Raw genomic sequence first — 17,473 nt, forward strand, 5'->3', positions numbered from 1 at the left:
TGCTGTGAACTTAGTCCAGTCTTCTCCATGGATGGTAGGGATCTGACTACCTAAGCTGTCACCTCTTGCCTCCCTTTGTATGCATTAGCAGGAATCTGAAATTGGCAGTGGACCCACACACTCTAATCTGGAATACGGATATCCCCAGGGCATCTCTCTTCATTACTAAACCCAAACTTGCCCCAGGATAGTATTAGACAGGATTATTAAAGGTCAAAATACATAAATTTATAGTTAAATGAATTATATTAAAATAAAGATAATAAGCCTTTTTTAGTTATTTTACTATATTTTTACCTTATCTATGTGGATTATCTGTATGGTGTGAATACTACATAGCGGCAGGCTGCTCAACATGCTTTTGCAACTCTGAGATCAGTGGTATCAGTGTTGGTAGTTGAAACCCACCCTCATGGTAAAGTTTATACCAAGAATGCTGGGAAGCACTGCAGGCAAGGCCTTTTCCCCTTGGAAAAGCACTTGATGGGATGTCATGGTGTTGTTGGCTTCTTCTTATCTTAAAGGCTTTAGGGAGATCTACGAACACATGATCCTTCTTTGCTTCCCCTATGCCCATCCTAATTGGTTCTGATCTTGTGCCTACTTCTCTACCATCATGTCCAAGGCACTTATCTCCTATTGCTCTTCCACGGTCTTCCTGGAGTTCAGTGCCGTCTTGACCTCTTACCATATTAAAGTTTTAGCAGTTGTCACTACTGCAGAATAAAGTGATATACAAAACAGGGTGACACAGTTTCTATCATTTTTGCCATTTAGCATTTTCTTTTATCTTCAGAACATAGGCTTTCTAGTGATAATAGTCTTGAGGTAAACATAAAGAACCTGTTTATTATTTATTTGAGAGGGAAAGAAGGACAAATCACTTTGATGTGTTAGTTTACTCTCCAAAAGCCTGCATAGACTGGAGCAAGGCCATATTGAAGCCAGGATCGAGGAACTAAATGCAGGTCTTTAACAAGGGTGGTTAGGATCCAGCTGTTTGAACCTTCACCTGATATCTCCTGATGTGCATCTGCAAAAAGCTGTAATTGAAAGCTGAGCCAAGACCCAGTCCTAGAGCTCCACTGTGCCATGTAGGTGTCCGGATGAAGAGCTTAAGTAACTGCTAGACAGGATTTCTGCTCTGACCTGGCTCTTTGAAGTGAAAGCCTCCTTAACTCTTAAGTATTCTTTTTTTTTTTTTTAAGATTTATTTATTTTTATTGGAAAGGCAGATGTACAGAGAGAAGAGACGGAGAGAAAGATCTTCCATCCCATGGTTCACTCCGCTTGTCACCGCAATGGTTGGAGCTGAGCCAATCCGAAGCCAGGAGCCTCCTCCAGGTCTCCCACGCGGGTACAGGGTCCCAAAGTCTTGGGCTGTCCTGGACTGCATTCCCAGGCCACAGACAGGAGCTGGATGGGAAGTGGGGCTGCCGGGATTAGAACCGGTACCCATATGGAATCCCAGCGTGTTCAGGGCGAGGACTTTAACCACTATGCTATCATGCCAGGCCATTAAGTATTCTTTTGATTTCAAGAAATAAAAAAGTGATGTAAAAAGGAACCTGACTGGTGGTGTTGAGTTAGCGGGTTAATGGTGCTAAGAGGAAGTCGTTAAGCTTTTCCTGGCCTTCCTTTTGATATTAAATGAGGGATGCCACTTACAGAGTCAAGACACTTGAATTTCCTGCAGAAAGGGGTAACATAATGGTAGTGGCTGAATTGTGTTTAAATATGCCCTGGATTCACTGGAGGACATGGGTTTGGGGAAACTGTTTGTATTGGCTAGTATTTAGTAATCTTACATGTTGTAATGAAAAGGATTTGAATTGTTATGTTAACCTAATACAGGTGTCTCCCTAGTATGCAGTAGCATTTCCCACATATATCTAAATGTAGTGCATCAAGAGGAGACTGAAAGGCCGATATGTATAACGTGGCTTTCTGAAAAAGCTCAGCAAGCTCTGTTCAGTCTTTGCGAGGAAGGCGTGAAAAACTCGTTTTTAGATGATGAGAGAAAATTTGAGTTTAGAAACCTTTAGAGTTTTTATGAGTTTCTTGCCTAGTTTCTAAACTTATTCATTTACTCCTATCATTACAAATAATGAAGCAGATATTAGAAATATTAAAGTTTACTGTAGATCATCAAGCTGAGTAAATAGATGAACCAAAATTAGATCTTGATTTTTCCTCTGACAATTTATAGATGCTCATACATTGAAATGAATTACTTTATGAAAAGAATGATCTATGAGAGTGCAGAAGCTAGAATGTTCACTGCCAAGATGATGCTATGTGTCAAAAGTGAGAGCCCTCTAGGTTTTCTAGTAGATGACATACCGGGATAATAATATATCAACATTTTATGATTTCTTAATATGTATTTTACTTACACTGCACATGTAATTCTGACAGCTTGTGGTTTAGATGTTGTCGTTGTTTTCAGTTGAAAAAAAGTGGAAGAGGGTATATTTCATACTTGATTTAGTAAGTGACAGACCCAGCATTGGAAACAAATGTCTAATTTTAAATACACATATACATGCATGCATGCATGCACGTGTATGTGTGTATGAAGTATATAGGAAGTTCATACTGGCTTTAAGAATCCCAAATTCAAATCATTCTAATTAACTTGCTAATCTAATAACTCCTTTCAGCTCATATATGTGTGTGTGTGTGTGTATGTATGTATGTATCCCCGAAGGGCAGAATTACAGAGAAAGAGAAGGAGAAAGAAGGAGATAAACAGAAAGACAGATACTTTCTGGTTCATTCCCCCTTCCATTCCCACATAGCCACCACCAACCAGGGCTGGGCCAGGCTGATGCCAGAGCCATGATCTTCATCTCGATCATCCCACATGGATGCAGGAGACAAGGACTTGGGCCATTTCACACTGCTTTCCCAGGCCATTAGCAAGGAACTGGATCAGAAGTAAAGGAGCAGAGACATGAACAGAGCCGTAGGAGATGCCAGCATTGCTGTCATCAACTTAACCCGTAACAGCATAGTGCCAGCCTCTGAATGTCTTATTCTTTTTGGTTTTAAAAGGTTATTCTTACTTGAACAGCAGAGTTACAGAGAGAAAAGAGTCAGAGAAATATCCTCCACCCACCAGTTCATTCCCCAAATGGAGACAGAGATTAGAGCTGGTCCAGTTTGCAGCCAGGAACCTGGAACTTCCTTTGGATCTCCACGTAGGCACCACAGGGCCAAGGACAAGGGTCATCATTTGTCTCTTTCCTAGCAGGGAGCTGGATCAGAAAGGAAGCAGCCAGATTTGAACTGGCATTCATGTAGTATACCAGCACCATAGGCTGAAACTTAACTGACTATGCCATGGTGCCAGTCCCTAAGTATCTTCTTAGGGCTGCAATGTTAGCTGGTACCTTACATGCCTTCGCATGACCACCAACTTCTATTTAATTGTATAAATTTTATTTGTGATAATTTTTACATATTTGATTAGGGTGCGAAGGGTCAGGGCTAGAGGAAAATGGGTGAGAGCATTGTTTTCACTTTCTCTTTTTCTTTTCCTCTATCTGGGGGGAGGGGAAAGATAAGGGGAGAAGCCACAATCGGCCTCCCAACCATCCCAGGGTCCCCAGTGTGGGGCATGACCACCAACTTTTTAAAGAGAAGGTGACGTTTTCATGTTGATTCTTACTTAGATCCAACCAATCTTGGAAGAATTTCCACTGTGAAGTTGGATAAAATATATCAACAGTTATCCATAAAATACATACTTACAGCACATTTTTTTTGAGGGAAATTCATACTGGCTTTAAGAATCCCAAATTCAAATCAGTCTAATTAATTCACTAATCTAATAACTCCTTTCAGCTGATAATAACTGGTTATATTTTCATAGTTTTAAGAACATTCAAAGAATATTGATCCAGAATTCAAATTAAGAATACAGCAAATGAGTATGTGAAAACAGTCCCACGCAGATGGAAATTTTACAGCTCTGAACTTTGTGATGAATCATACTCTTGGAAGGCCGTTCCATTCCTCCCCGGAGTGTCAACACAGGGATATACAAAGCGGTGGAGTTTTCATGTTTCTGCTCTAACATCTGCTGCATAGCAGCCCATTCATATTCCTACTTATGGAAACATCTATAAATATTGATAAAGAGTTCCTTTTGGCTTTTGTTTCCAGGGTATTTAGGTTTCTGTTGTATGTAAGTATACAGTATACAGTCTGCTGATGCTCTGAAGCTCCGCGTATTCCCCGTACACCTTGTTAGGTTTCTGCCACAGTGTCAGTAAGGTGTGCCCTCTAAAGCCAGAATCTGTCACCGTGGCTGAGACAGGCTACTGCTTCCTTTCATCTTGTTTTCCCTGCGCCGTCCTGGCTTTTTAATAGCAGTGAAGAACAGATTTTTGAATGTTTTAGAAATTTATTTCAGTTTTTTTTTTTTTCATAAAGGTTGTGAGGAAAAGAAGGAAAAACAGAAATTTGAGTTGTGGTTTAGTATTGGCTTTGAAAATATACAAAGGGCAATAATTATATAATTAATGACAACTGTTAACAGAGGTTGAAATTTCAGCAAACTGAATAAGCAGTGAAAATATTACCTGCTTATTGCTTAGCTTATACTTGGGATAAATATTTTATCTGATGCTAAAAAGTTTGGAAAATTTGAAGCTAAAACGAGCCAACTTAGTTATTTGGACAAAATACCCTCCTAACTCTATATACTCATAGCAACAGATTTTTATTATTTGTTTTGTGTAATTGGCATCATCTGTTATTTAGAGTTTTGGACTAAGAATCATTTGGGAGGGGCTATGGAATACATTACTGGAATTGAATTGGCAGTGTTCGCATGTTGCTGTGTTTGCTGGTTTAGAATCCTCTTTCTGCTTCTTTTTAGGTGGGACTCTTCCCTGGACACTGTGTTGAGTTAATTAACCAAAAAGTTCCCCAGTCAGTGACTAACTCAGTGCCAAAACCAGGTGAGTACACTTTGTCTTTAGTGTTATTGCCTTACCAACTGCTCCACAAAAGATTTCTCTTGTAGTAAATTATGTAGCTTATGTTATTATTTCTCACATTAATTAACATGGAATGAGCATTCTGAATTTTATATCTTTTTGGTTTTAAAATCTATTCTTTTTCCTGTGCTGTTTGTTTCATAACAGTTTACATGCATTTGTGTTTTTAGGACATTCTGAAAACTACACGCTCTGTTAGTATGCATTGTTATTTGCTTTCCTAATTACATAATAGTAATGTAGCTTATTTAAGGATTTAATGATTTAACATGTAATAGGCCTTATGAACTAACATGTTAATGGTATGTGGAATTAGAAATCAATAGATGAAAGAGACATATTTTTCAGTGCCTGTGAATATCAGGACTACTCTGTGCTTCACTTGAGATGCACATATAGTACATGTTATTGTGGGTTTTGCACATAAGTAGGGATGATTTAGGGATGTTTTAGGGGTGATTTAATCTGATTAAAAGTCCACAAAATATGTAGTCTTAAATTTTTGATCTGATACAAATTTTTTAAAGTACAAGTGAAGATTAAGAGGAAGGAATCAGATTCTTATGTTTTTTATGTCCCTTTCTTCCTACCAATGAAAGAAAAAAATTTTCTAGACTTCAGGATTCATTTGAACTTTTCCTTAAAGTATCTTCTACATTTAAAGCTTATCTGTGTTCATTATGGGGGGGAAGCTTATTCATTATTCCATTCCTTGTTACAGGAATTGATTTATTTTAGACGAATGTTATTGCTTAGTAGGTGCTTCAAAACAGTGTTCCCTACAGTTGCACTTGAGCTGGGAATTTCACTTCTTTTGCAGGCGTTTTTATCCTTGTTTGGGTAAACAGTAGAAGAGTTTCTTTGGTGGGTACTTGCTCAGTGATGTTCATTACCTTCATGGTCTGGAGACTGACAGTCCCGTTAGCCCGGTGTCTGATGCAGGTGGGAGCGTGTAGTAGTGGGGCATGTGCACGAGACTGACCACATGGAAAGCCAGGAAACAGAGAGAAGAGGGCACAACCACGCCTCTGCTCAGTTACCTCCTGAGGATGATACTCTCAAGGTCTCTCACAGGGCCCACCCCTCAAAAAGCATGACTGGTCCATGCTCCCACTTTGAATCCACCAATTAAAATAATAAGTGATTGCTATTCATTAGAATAAGGCTGGGTGCTTCAGATGTTTGCCTGACCTGGGGGAGTTTAAATCATGTTTAACATGTTGGGAGCCTAGCAGTTAAGATGCTCTCCTCCCAGGTAGTCATGCATGGATTCGTTTCCAGCCCTAGCTGTTCCTTCCAGCATTCTACAACTGCAGCCTCTGGGAGGCGGAAATGACTCAAGAACTTGAGTTCCTCCCATCCGTTAGCCAACCTGCATTGAGTTCTCGTCTCCTCACTTTGCATTAACACCTGAGCTTATTTCCATTCCATGAATTTCCGTGTCTTACATGAGTCCCATGTGGATTGTTACTACTTTGGAATAAATGTTGTAGTTGGGATGTGTAAATATTCCTACTGTATATTTCTTTGTTATGTAAAAATACTTTGAATTTTACTGAATTTTGTAAATATTTATATAAGGTGAATGAATTTCATGAATTTCACGATACAGATTCAGGAGCGCTATGGCACACCTCACCCCACCCGAGCCCCTGCCCATACCCTCCCCTCACTCTCCTCCCTCTTGATTTTCCTTTTTAGTTTTTACAATGACACAATTTCTACTGGCTTCATAATCACAGGCTGCATACTTCATTAAATACTTCATTAACAATTCAACAATTAAGTACCAAAAATACCCAACTGTTCTACAAAGTATAGTCAAGGACTGTAAACAATAACTACGTATCAAGTTGTGAATTTCATTCATAGATTACATTTTTATATTTTATATTTTTAGGTACCACAGATTAGGGTAAACATATTTGTCTTTTGGTAATGGCTTGTGTCACTAGGTATAATGGTATCCATTGTTTTTTATTGCGGAAGACAAAATGTCATTCTCTTTTTGTAGTTGAGCAGTATTTCATAGTGTAAATGTACCACATTTTCTTTATCCAGTCATCTGTTGATGGACGTCTGGGTTCAATCCATATCTAAGCTGTTGTAAGTTGCTATAAAACATGAGAGTACAGCTACTCCTCGCATATGCTGGTTTCATTTTATTTGAATTAATTCCCAGGAGTGGGATGACTGAATCATAATGTAGATTTATTCTCAGATTTCTGAGGAATCACCATACTATTTTCCATAGTTGTTGCACTAGTTTTATTTCTACTGACAGTAAATTAGGGTATCTGTTCCTCAATATCCTTGCCAGCGTCAATTGTTTTCTGATTTCTGTATGGTAGCCATTCTCTTGGCTGACCCAGGACAGGTAATCCACTGAGCATGGTCCCTGTTTACTGTTTAGATGGGACAATGGATATAGCAATATTATTGCTGGTCTGTGTACTATCAGGAGTTCCAGGAGAGGTGAGGCCTAGCAGTGATGGAATATGGGCAGAGAAGCCAGGGAAAGGAGAATGTCTGCAGCTTTGAAAGTGTGTCCAGGTTATTCATTGCATGTCTCTTAGGATAGCTTATAGTGTTGGGGAAGCTGGGACATAGGTCTTCAGCTTAACGGATGGGCTTGAGGGAAATGACCACTTATTTCTCTTGGGGTTACACTTGGTTGGATTGTGATTGGTTGGATTGTCGTATGGACTTGTGATTTGCTATTTCTAGTGTGCTCTATTATCGCCAAGCTTGGTTAATGAAGACTCTTTAATAAACCTTAGACATTCTGGTGTGATCTCACTTGCACCCCATAAAACTGGAACCTCACTGTGGTTCTTACTTTGAAATAACAGCCATGACATGAGAGACTAGGCTTCATCTTAGGTAAGTACCCCACCACCACCTGTGAGGCCAAGAAAACCATGTTCTGTGTGGCAAGGCTGTTAAAGCATGACTAGGAGAAAAATAAGTTTTGCCTTCTTCAGCAATAAAAGCTTAAAAAGTTAATAATTTTTCAATCCTAAGGTAGTTCTCCATTAGATTACTCGCCCCCCCGTAAACTTCTCCCAGTTTGTGATTTTTGCCTTTATAAACCCTGCCGCTCTGTAGTTTAAGGTCAAGAGATCCTTGGGGCCTTAGCCCACTATCCAGAGCTGGCATTAAAGGACTTTCAGATCTTTGCAGTGTGAGGTGCTCCTAGTATCAGCTTGCTTGGGTATAACTATTTCAATTTCCTTGATGAATAATGATCCTGAGTGATCATTATTAGTGATGAATAGTGATTACATGAGTCTGTTGGCCGTTTGAATTTCATTGTTGGAAAAATACCTGTTCATGTCCTTTGCCCATTTCTTAACCAGACTGTTCTGCTGTTGAGTTTCTGGGGCTCTTTATAGATCCTGAATATGAATTTCTTAACAGCTGCATAGTTTGTAAATAGTTTCTCCCTTTTTGTTGGCTGCCTCCTCAGTTGCTTGATGGTTTCCTTTGCAATGCAGAAGTGTCTTTATCTTCATGTAATCCGATTTGTTTGTTTTTGTTTTAATTGCCTGTGCTTTCTGGTCTTCTCCAAGGAGTCGTTGTCTACATTGTTGTATTGTAGAATATCCCTGCTATTTTCCTCTAGTAATTTGATGGTATCAGTTCATAAAATTAGATTCTTGATTCATTTTTAGTTAATTTTTAATGAAGGTATAAGCTACAGTCTTGTTTTACACTTTTGTATGTGGAGTTCTGATTTTTCCAGCATCAGTTGTTGAAGAGACTATCCTTTCTCCCTGGATTGACTTCAGTTTGCTTGTCGAAAATCAGCAGGCTATAGGTGATGGATTGATTTCTGCGGTTTCTACTCTGATATGTTGATCTACATGTCTATTTTTGCATCAGTACTGGCTGTTTGACTTATCATCCTGTAGAATTTCCTGAAGTCTGGTGCTGTGATGGCTCAGGCTTTGTTATTGTTATTTCATATTGCTTTAGCTATTGGGATCTCTTGTGTTTCCATTTGCTTTTAGCATGATGTTGTCCATATCTCAGTGAGTATTTTGGTTAGGATAAAATAAATTTATTAATTGCTTGGGTACTTTTTTAATGATTGATTTAGCTTTTTTGGGTCCTGGATAATTCTCCATGAATTCTAGAAGTGATTTGTTTATTTCTACAAAGAAGTCAGCTGGGATTCTGGTAATGATTGTATTGAATGTGTAGATCAGTGTGGGAAACATTGTCATCGCAATAGTATTAAGCTTTCCCATCCTAGAAATTAAGATAATTTCCCATTTATTTAGATTTTTCTGTGCATGTTGCATAGTTTTGAGAGTGTAACTTTTGTATATATTTTTTTACTATTTTTAATTCAGTTATTTTTTAATTATATTATGAATGTTATTGTTTTCTTAGTTTTATTTTCTTCTTGTTTATTCCAAGAATGTAGGAATAAAATCTTTTCAAATGGAAGTTGTATCCAAAAGCTCTGCTAAACTGCTTATGTTACTTTGAATTTTATTGAAATTCTAAGGATTTCCTACATACAAGTTAATTGTCATCAGCAAATATTGTTTTAATGATTATTTCTTGCATTAATACTTCCTTTTTTTACCCAGTTTTACTGAGGTGAAAATGTCTGATAGCATTCTTGTCTTACTTATGAAACCTGGGAGAAAAGCACACAGTTTCTCACCCTTAATTAAGACGTTAGCTGGGGGTTTCTTAACTCCTTCTGTCAGGTTGAGGAAATACCTTTCTATTTCTGTAGTTTGCTTATTATTGTCATAAAAAGTATCAGACTTTTTTCCAAAGACTTTTTTTTTATTAACCTCTTGAGTTCCTTAGATTTTTTTTATAACCATCATTCTGAAGTTACTAAAATTTGGTGTTGAAAATGTGTTGTGTTTTTTTGTGCATTATTTTTACCTATCTCTGTGTGGTAGAAGCTTACCATTTTAGTCATTAAAACTCATCTCTGATTATTTTGACTCAGATATACTGTGAACTTAGTTTTTTATATGTTGGCTCATTACTGCTGTTAAAATAAACTACATCAATCAAATATTTTCTAATGCTTTGGATGCGGAAGTGGCACTTCCCGTGTTGATATTGTTCAAAACTTTTTAAGTTTCAGAAGTTTGATCATGTACTGGTAACTCTGGAAAATAGGTTTGTATTCCTAGACCTGTATGGAATTATGAATTCCAAATTACTAGTGACATACAAAAACTATCATGCTTTCCAAAGGTGATATATTATCTTTTGTTGGCAGCATCCCGGAGCTACAATATGGAAGTGGGCAACTTTGATGCATTTTTAAAAGGATCACATGAATTCTATCAGCCTTGGATTTGTTTCACACTTTAAAATTGTCTTTGCCTACAATATAAACAACTTGAATGTTCTATTTATTTTTAACTTTGCCATCTGCCACTGTTAGATGCCAGATATAAGAGATGCAGCTATATAGTTTGAGACAAAATTTAAAGTTACCTATATGGTTACACAACAAGGGTAATAGGAAAAATTTTTCTTTTGAATTGGTTCTTTGTATTTTCAATATGTTCAATTATGTGTGTATATGGAAATAAATGAATGAATCACCACATCTTAACCAAGAGAGCTTTAAGGAGAACATGGGAAGACAGGTTTACCTTCTCCCTAATAAATGGGTAGTTTATTCAATCATCATGGGATTATGGTTGATCAGACAAGAGGAGGTAGAGGAGGGGAAAGCGGGAGGGAAACTAAGTGTTTTCCTTTGTGTTTACCGTGCATGGAGTTTATTTGGAGTCTATTTGGAGTTAATTGATATTTTTCTTAAGTGTTGAGTGTTCTCGGCTATTATTTCTTCAAATGTTTTTTTTTCCTAGTCTCTTTCTCCCTTCCTTTACACATCAGTTACATTCATGGATACTGTATCAAGATCTTTCACTTTGCTGCTTCTCTCTTATTTTTCTTTTCAGCTTAGATAATTTTGACCTGTCTTCAACTTCAGGCAGTCTTCCCTCTTCTGTGTTCCATTTTCATTTAGGTCATCTAATAAATTCTTCACTTCTCATTATGTAATTTTCATTGCTAAGTTGAACCTTTTAATTTTCATGCTATAGTTTTTCCATCTTCATGTCTCATCTACCCATTCCACCAGAAAGAAAGAAAAAGAATTATGGAGAAATGGAGAGGACTGAGGATCCCTATGGGAACAGTCAGAAGAGTTGGGCAGTTGTGTGAGATGTGCATCTTGAGGCCCTGCGGGATTAACAGCAGTGGAGAAATAGTAGATCCGAGATGAAGCAGAGTGAATTCGGTGAACGGTATCCCCGCCAGAGTATCTGCTTGTGAAGCGGGGACCATACTTCCAGGGGAAGGAAAGTTGGAGGTCAGAGTCCAGTGGGAGCAGAGTTGCTGATAAACGCCCCTAGGTTTTCAATTGTAGTTTTTGTGGAAATTAATAAATGATTCTAAAATCTGTGTGGAAATGCAGAGAAAAGAATATGTAATTTTAAAGAACAAATAGTGAGAAACTTTCTGTAATGGCCATCACAACTCACATGCGAGGATAGACAAATTTATTTACAAGAAATAAAGCTGTGTGCATGTAGTTACAAAGGTGGCACTGCCGGACAATAACAAGAGCACAGTCAACAAAGAGCTGGCTCAACTAGGAATTTTAAATTACAAAGAAGAAAAAGAAATTGGACCTGTATCCTCATACACAAAAATCCATTCCAGGAGAATTACATGTCTGTATATAAAAGGAGAAAAAAACATTTAGAAGATTGGAAAATTAGAACAGCTTCATGACATTAAGAACATTAATCATAACTGAAAAGTTTAATGATTAAGCATAGTTAAATTTAAGAGCTTCGTTAAAGGGCAAGTCACAAACTGGAAAATGTATTTATTTGCTGGATACCTGCTCATCAAATACAAGAAAACCAAATACAGGAAACTTATAACTCAAATACAGGAAATCCATTGAGGGCAGCTGTATAGCATCCTCCACCAGTTGTCTCCCTAAGTTGTACAACCTTTCAGTCTACCTTTAACAAAAGCTAGGGGAGGTAAGATGAGAGTCTGTAGTGCTTGGTTTTAGTATAGTGATTACACACTTTGAAAAAGGTGGGGATGAAAGGATTGCCTTTGTCAGCGCTCCTACAACTCCTCACAGCATAGTGTGGAGACACCATCTGCTTGAGAAGAGAGGTCAAGGCCTGGCCTCAGCACCAGGTCCAGGACGAGGTCAGCTGTGATGAGGCTTAGTGCTGTGTGGAGCCCCCTGGGCCCTGCACACTGAAACACTGTAACTAGCTCAGCCAGGGGCCCAGTGTCCATCACTCATCCCCTACCTTTACCACTGGGAGAGGGATGGGAAAGTGAGCTCGGGACTAGATGTTGCAGAGCAAGGAGTTACTTTATGGTCTTACGGAGAAGGAAGCTGAGCACATAGCAGTAATCATTCTATCTCAAAGCCAGTGAAGAGTTAAGTAAGAGATACCTCAAGCATTTTTACCAGTAAATACTGTGGTCCTACTGCCCTGATCCCACTTCAGGGAGCTCTCTGGTTTCTGTGTTGAAATGTTGCCCTGGACAGAGATCCCAGTATTTCCTCCCATTGAGGCTCTCGTTATGTGGAGCTTTGCGACCTCACCTGCTTCAGATCCAGGGAAGCAGCTGAGTGGCTAGACTGAAGAACTTTGCCCATCTAGCCCTGTGGATTTGTTTTGCTGTGTATTTAGTTAAGAGTTTTTTCTGCTGTACTAATCAGGACTACAATTCTGTAGGGTTTGTTTGTTTTGTAATCATTAGGTTTTTATAACAAGTTGCATTAGTTCTTGAGTAGGCCTTTGGTAGAATAGGTATTTTGATTCTATTAATCGCACCAAAGTGTGAATATTAAAAATTTTTGGTTTCTTATGTTTGTTTAATGGTTTGTAACTTTCATCATTGAGACCCCACACATCCCTCATTAAATTTATTCCAAGGTATTTCTAATTTTTGCTGCTCGTGTTAATGGGATTGATCTTATTTTTCCCCAACCATAAAATTGTGTATACAAAGGCTTTTGGTTTCTGTATGTTAATTTTGTATCTGAAACCTTGCCAAAGTCTGTTAGGAGTTCTAGCAGTCTCTTAGTAGAGTCTTCGCTCCTCTTTAAGGAGAACCATGTCATCTGCAAACAAGGATAACTTGACTTCCTCCTTGCCAATTTGTATCCTTAACAAGCCAAAAAATAATAACCATGTGATTATCTCAGTAGGTGCAGAGAAAGCTGTTGATAAGATCCTTTTATTATATTAAAAAAAAAAACCCTTAAGCAACTTGAGTATAGGAGAAAAATTCCTCAACACAATTAAGGCAATATATGACAAATGCCTAGAGAGCACCGTAGTGTAATGGGGAAAAGTTAGAAGCATTTTCTTTAAGTCGGAACCAGACAAGGATGCCCATCCTCACCATTGTCATTCAGGATTGTTCTGAAACTTTTACTTTTTTTTTTTAAAGATTTGTTTGTTTTTACTGGAAAGTCAGATTTTACAGAGAGAAAGAGAGGCATAGAGAAAGATCTTCCATCCATTGGTTCACTCACTAAGTGGCCACAATGGCCAGAGCCGAGCTGATCCGAAGCCAGGAGCCAGGAGATTCTTCTGAGTCTCCCACGTAGGTGCAGGGTCCCAAGACTCTGGGCTGTCCTTTACTTGTTGTCCCAGGCCATAAGCATGGAGCTGGAGGGAAGCTGAGCTAGGATATGAACCAGTGCGCATATGGTATCCTGGTGGATGCAAGGCGAGGACTTTAGGCACTAGGCTATTGCCCTGGACCCTGTTTTGAAACTTTAAGCTGTAGCCATTAGCTTCTTAACATAAGCGCCTGTGTGAAAAGCAGCTTGCTTGGGTGAAGGGATTGGAGCGGAGCCAACCTGGGATCTTAGTGCTGCTGTGTGTACATTGTGTGTCTTCTTTGCTTTTCAATTTCGTTATATTAAAAATTGAGAGATTTTTTTGAACAATCAGCATTTTTTAAGACTCCTAGATCCCTGATTCAGTTTTACAGTTTTATATTGTAACTTACTTAAATGCATGATTGTTAGAACTTGATCTGTTCAGTTTAGAATATTAGATATTGAGGTAAATCTGTATCATAGTATATCATGGAAACAGAATCACTACAGTAAGGATGATGCTTGTCTTTGGCTAAACAGAACTCACATAATAAATTTTTGTAGTTTTGTTTGTTTTGGTGATAGCTGATTTTTATTCACAGATTTAGAATTAATACGGGATTTAATTTTGGAGAATTTAGTAATTAGATATAGTGCTTAAGGAAATTTTTATATTTATTGAAGAAATAGATTATCAAATAACAAAATTAACTTGATTCTGTAACTGATTGTAAAATTTAAGAAATCCTGTCGGTATTCTTTAGAAAGTAAGTTATCTAATGTCTTGCTTCTTTGTAGTTAGTTGCAGTTTCGCTAGTGAATTTGCTTTTTATTACTTTTCAAATACTTGCTGCTGGGTTGTTTCTGTTTCGTTTTTCTTTGATTACTCAGTACTTTGCTCTTTGTAGCCATGTTTCATTACATGTTGCTTTAGTGTGATGTGACCACATAATTATGTATCAGCTGAGAAGGTCTGACTTGCTACACTTCATCCACTGTGAATGCTGTGTTCTTCCCAAAGGACACCTCCCTGCTCTTGTGCTGGAGGCTGCTGGAGGTGCATTTAGGAATTAGTTAGCGAGCGTTCCATGTTGGGGTGCGGGAGGTTAAACTGCTCTTCATATTGTTTGCATTCCACATAACAGGGCCATCCAAGTCCCAATCACTGTAGCTTGGATCCAGTTCACTTTTTTTAAAAAGATTTATTTATTTTCTTTGGAAGTCAGATATACAGAGAGGAAGATCTTTTGCCCATTGATTCACTCCCTAAGCAGACACAACAGCTAAAGCTGCGCCGAACCGAAGCCAGGAGCCCAGAGCCTTTTCCTGGTCTCCAAGGAGCCAAGGCTTTGGGCCGTCTTCGACTGCATTCCCAGGCCACAAGCAGGGAGCTGGATGGGAAGCTAAGACACCAGTATTAGAACTGGCACCCAAATGAGATCCCGGTGCTTGTGTACAAGAAGACTTTAGACGCTAGGCTATTGCACCAGGCCCATCCACTTCACTTTTAATGTGACTAGAAAAACATCGGATGATTGTCCAAGTACTTGAGCCCCTGTCCCCATTGTGGGAGACCAAGATGGAATTCTTTATTCCTGGCACTCAGCTTTATCCAGTCCCAAACCTTGCAGTAATTTGAGAAGTGAATGGTCTTTTTGTCTGTGTCTCTCCCTCTTTCTCTCTTTCATTCTGCTTTTCAATCAAATCTTAAAAAAGAAAAATCAAGTACTGAAATTGGTATGCAAGGAGGCCTTGGTTTAAAACTCAAAGAACTTAGGCCCAGCGCTAAATCCTCACCTTGCATCTGCCAGGATCCAATATGGACACTGGTTCATATCCCAGCAGCACCGCTTCCCATCCAGCTCCCTGCTTGTGGCCTGGGAAGGCAGTTGAAGATAGCCCAAGCCTTGGGACCCTGCACTTGGCGTGGGAAATCCAGAAGAGGCTCCAGGCTCCTGCCATCAGATATGCTCAGTTGCACCCATTGCAGCCACTTGGGGAGTGAATCAACAGATGAAAGATTTTTCTTTCTGTCTCTCCTTCTCTCTATCTTTAAAGAAAAATGCAGAAATGCTTCATGAAGTTTTCAGCTCAAATACATAGCAGAGGAATGAGGTGTTTTATGACCGCATCAGCAAAAACAGTTGGAAAACTTACAATGCTGTATTTTTGCAAAGTGCTGTAGTTTGTGAGTACTTTTTTTTTTTTAAATGAGTACCCTGCACCCGTTTGGGTAAGGTAAGCACCTTACCCGTCCTATTTGTACACACTTGGAGCAACTGAGATGGCTTTGAAGACTTGCCTGAGGCTTCACAAATGGAGCCTGCAGAAAGCTAGTGCTGTGGAACTCAACACAGTGATCACTGATAGCACTTTACGGTGCTTCTCCTTGCCTGCTGGACACTGTCCTGGGCGCTTTACTAGGTTAATTCTTCTTGGTTTAGAACAAGTATTTATTTAGTATATTTTTCTTATGTTGCAATACGAGTCAGTAACAATGTATTTGGGTTAAGAACTTATATTTTCTAACATATCGGTCACTCAATACCATGTCAGTTAACTCCATGATGTTGTAAACTGTTGTTGATGTTGTGTTGTGGCTTTACATTGGAGGGGATGATATTCTGCCAGCTCTACTTTCAGACCAGGGGTGGTCTCCCAAGGAAACTGTTGAAACTATCTGGATAATAAGAGGCTGGACTCTGTGACAATGTGGAGGAATCCAGCCTGGGGGGAGGGTATTGGGAGGGATTAGAGGAATCTCAGAGCCTATGCAACCATGTCATAAAACAAAATAAAAAGAAAAAAAATGTATTTGAATTTCCACCAGTCCTGTGTGAACAGAACCAAAATGAGGGCAAAATGTGATTTAAATTGAGCATGAATTAGACTGCCATCTTCTTCCTAATGTCTCCCTTATTATTTCTTATTTGAAAGGGAGAGAGAGAAAGAGAGAAAGTGATTTACTATTTCCATCTGTTGTCTTAGTCCTGAAATGTTCACAAGAGCTAGGTCTGTGCCAGACCAAAGTCAGGATCCTGGGACTACATGTCCACATGAGTCACAGGGACTCCAGCACTGAAGCCATTATCTGCTGCCTCCCGGATTGCACATTACCAGGAAGGACTGCACGTTACGAGACTTGAAGGACACACTGTGTTAGTTCTTTGGGCCTCATTCTCAGTGTTCAATCCTGCTTCTTCAATGTAGAAACATCTTGTCTTCATAGTTCTAGACTCTGGCATTTTCTGCTGCCACCCTCCAACCCTTTCTTTCTATCTTAGTTTTATTTCCTGTATATTCAGCTGCGATTTACTTCTCTGCTCTCTGAATGTGTCTTGAAGTTTGGCCAGCTGGTGACCTTCTGTCTAAAGACTTAGACCATAATCTTCTTACTCTGTGAAATCTTCCTTGGCACACCCTTCTCTAACCCCTTAGCACCTCTGCCTATTGGCTGATGTAGTCGTTTCATTTCTTCACAAAGTTGTGTCTTCTCTCAAGTGACAAGTAAGTCTCATTCGTCTCTGTGTCTTGCACAAGTTGTATATGTAGAGGATGAAATTATTGCTGGTAACTACTATCATGTAACCCTGATCTTTATAAAACTTAAGTGATTTCCTCCTATGCCAGAATTATATACAGAATCTTTAGTTTTTAATTTAAGGTGCTGCACAAACACCAGAACTAACTTACCATGGTGACCCATTTTCTCCCCATTCTCTAAGTAATGCAGATTCAGTAACATTTGCCTTTACTATTCTCGCATGTGGCTTGGACTTACTTGTTTGTCTCTAATCTTTTCTCCTGCCTGAAGTAA

General features: G+C 38.8%; 1 protein-coding gene across 2 annotated transcripts in view; it reads left to right on the plus strand.

Annotated features, from left to right (window-relative positions):
* Positions 1–17,473, plus strand: part of ARHGAP32 (Rho GTPase activating protein 32) — a 191,511-nt gene that overhangs the window by 127,391 nt on the left and 46,647 nt on the right. For both annotated transcript variants that reach the window (XM_040992673.1, XM_040992674.1), the window contains one exon: positions 4,889–4,970. In XM_040992673.1, coding sequence (XP_040848607.1) covers positions 4,889–4,970 — 82 coding nt within the window. The remainder of the gene's footprint in view (positions 1–4,888; positions 4,971–17,473) is intronic.

Source organism: Ochotona curzoniae, unplaced genomic scaffold (genome assembly GCF_017591425.1).
Source record: "Ochotona curzoniae isolate NIBS_2020 unplaced genomic scaffold, NIBS_Ocur_1.0 contig_832, whole genome shotgun sequence".
Taxonomy (NCBI): domain Eukaryota; kingdom Metazoa; phylum Chordata; class Mammalia; order Lagomorpha; family Ochotonidae; genus Ochotona; species Ochotona curzoniae.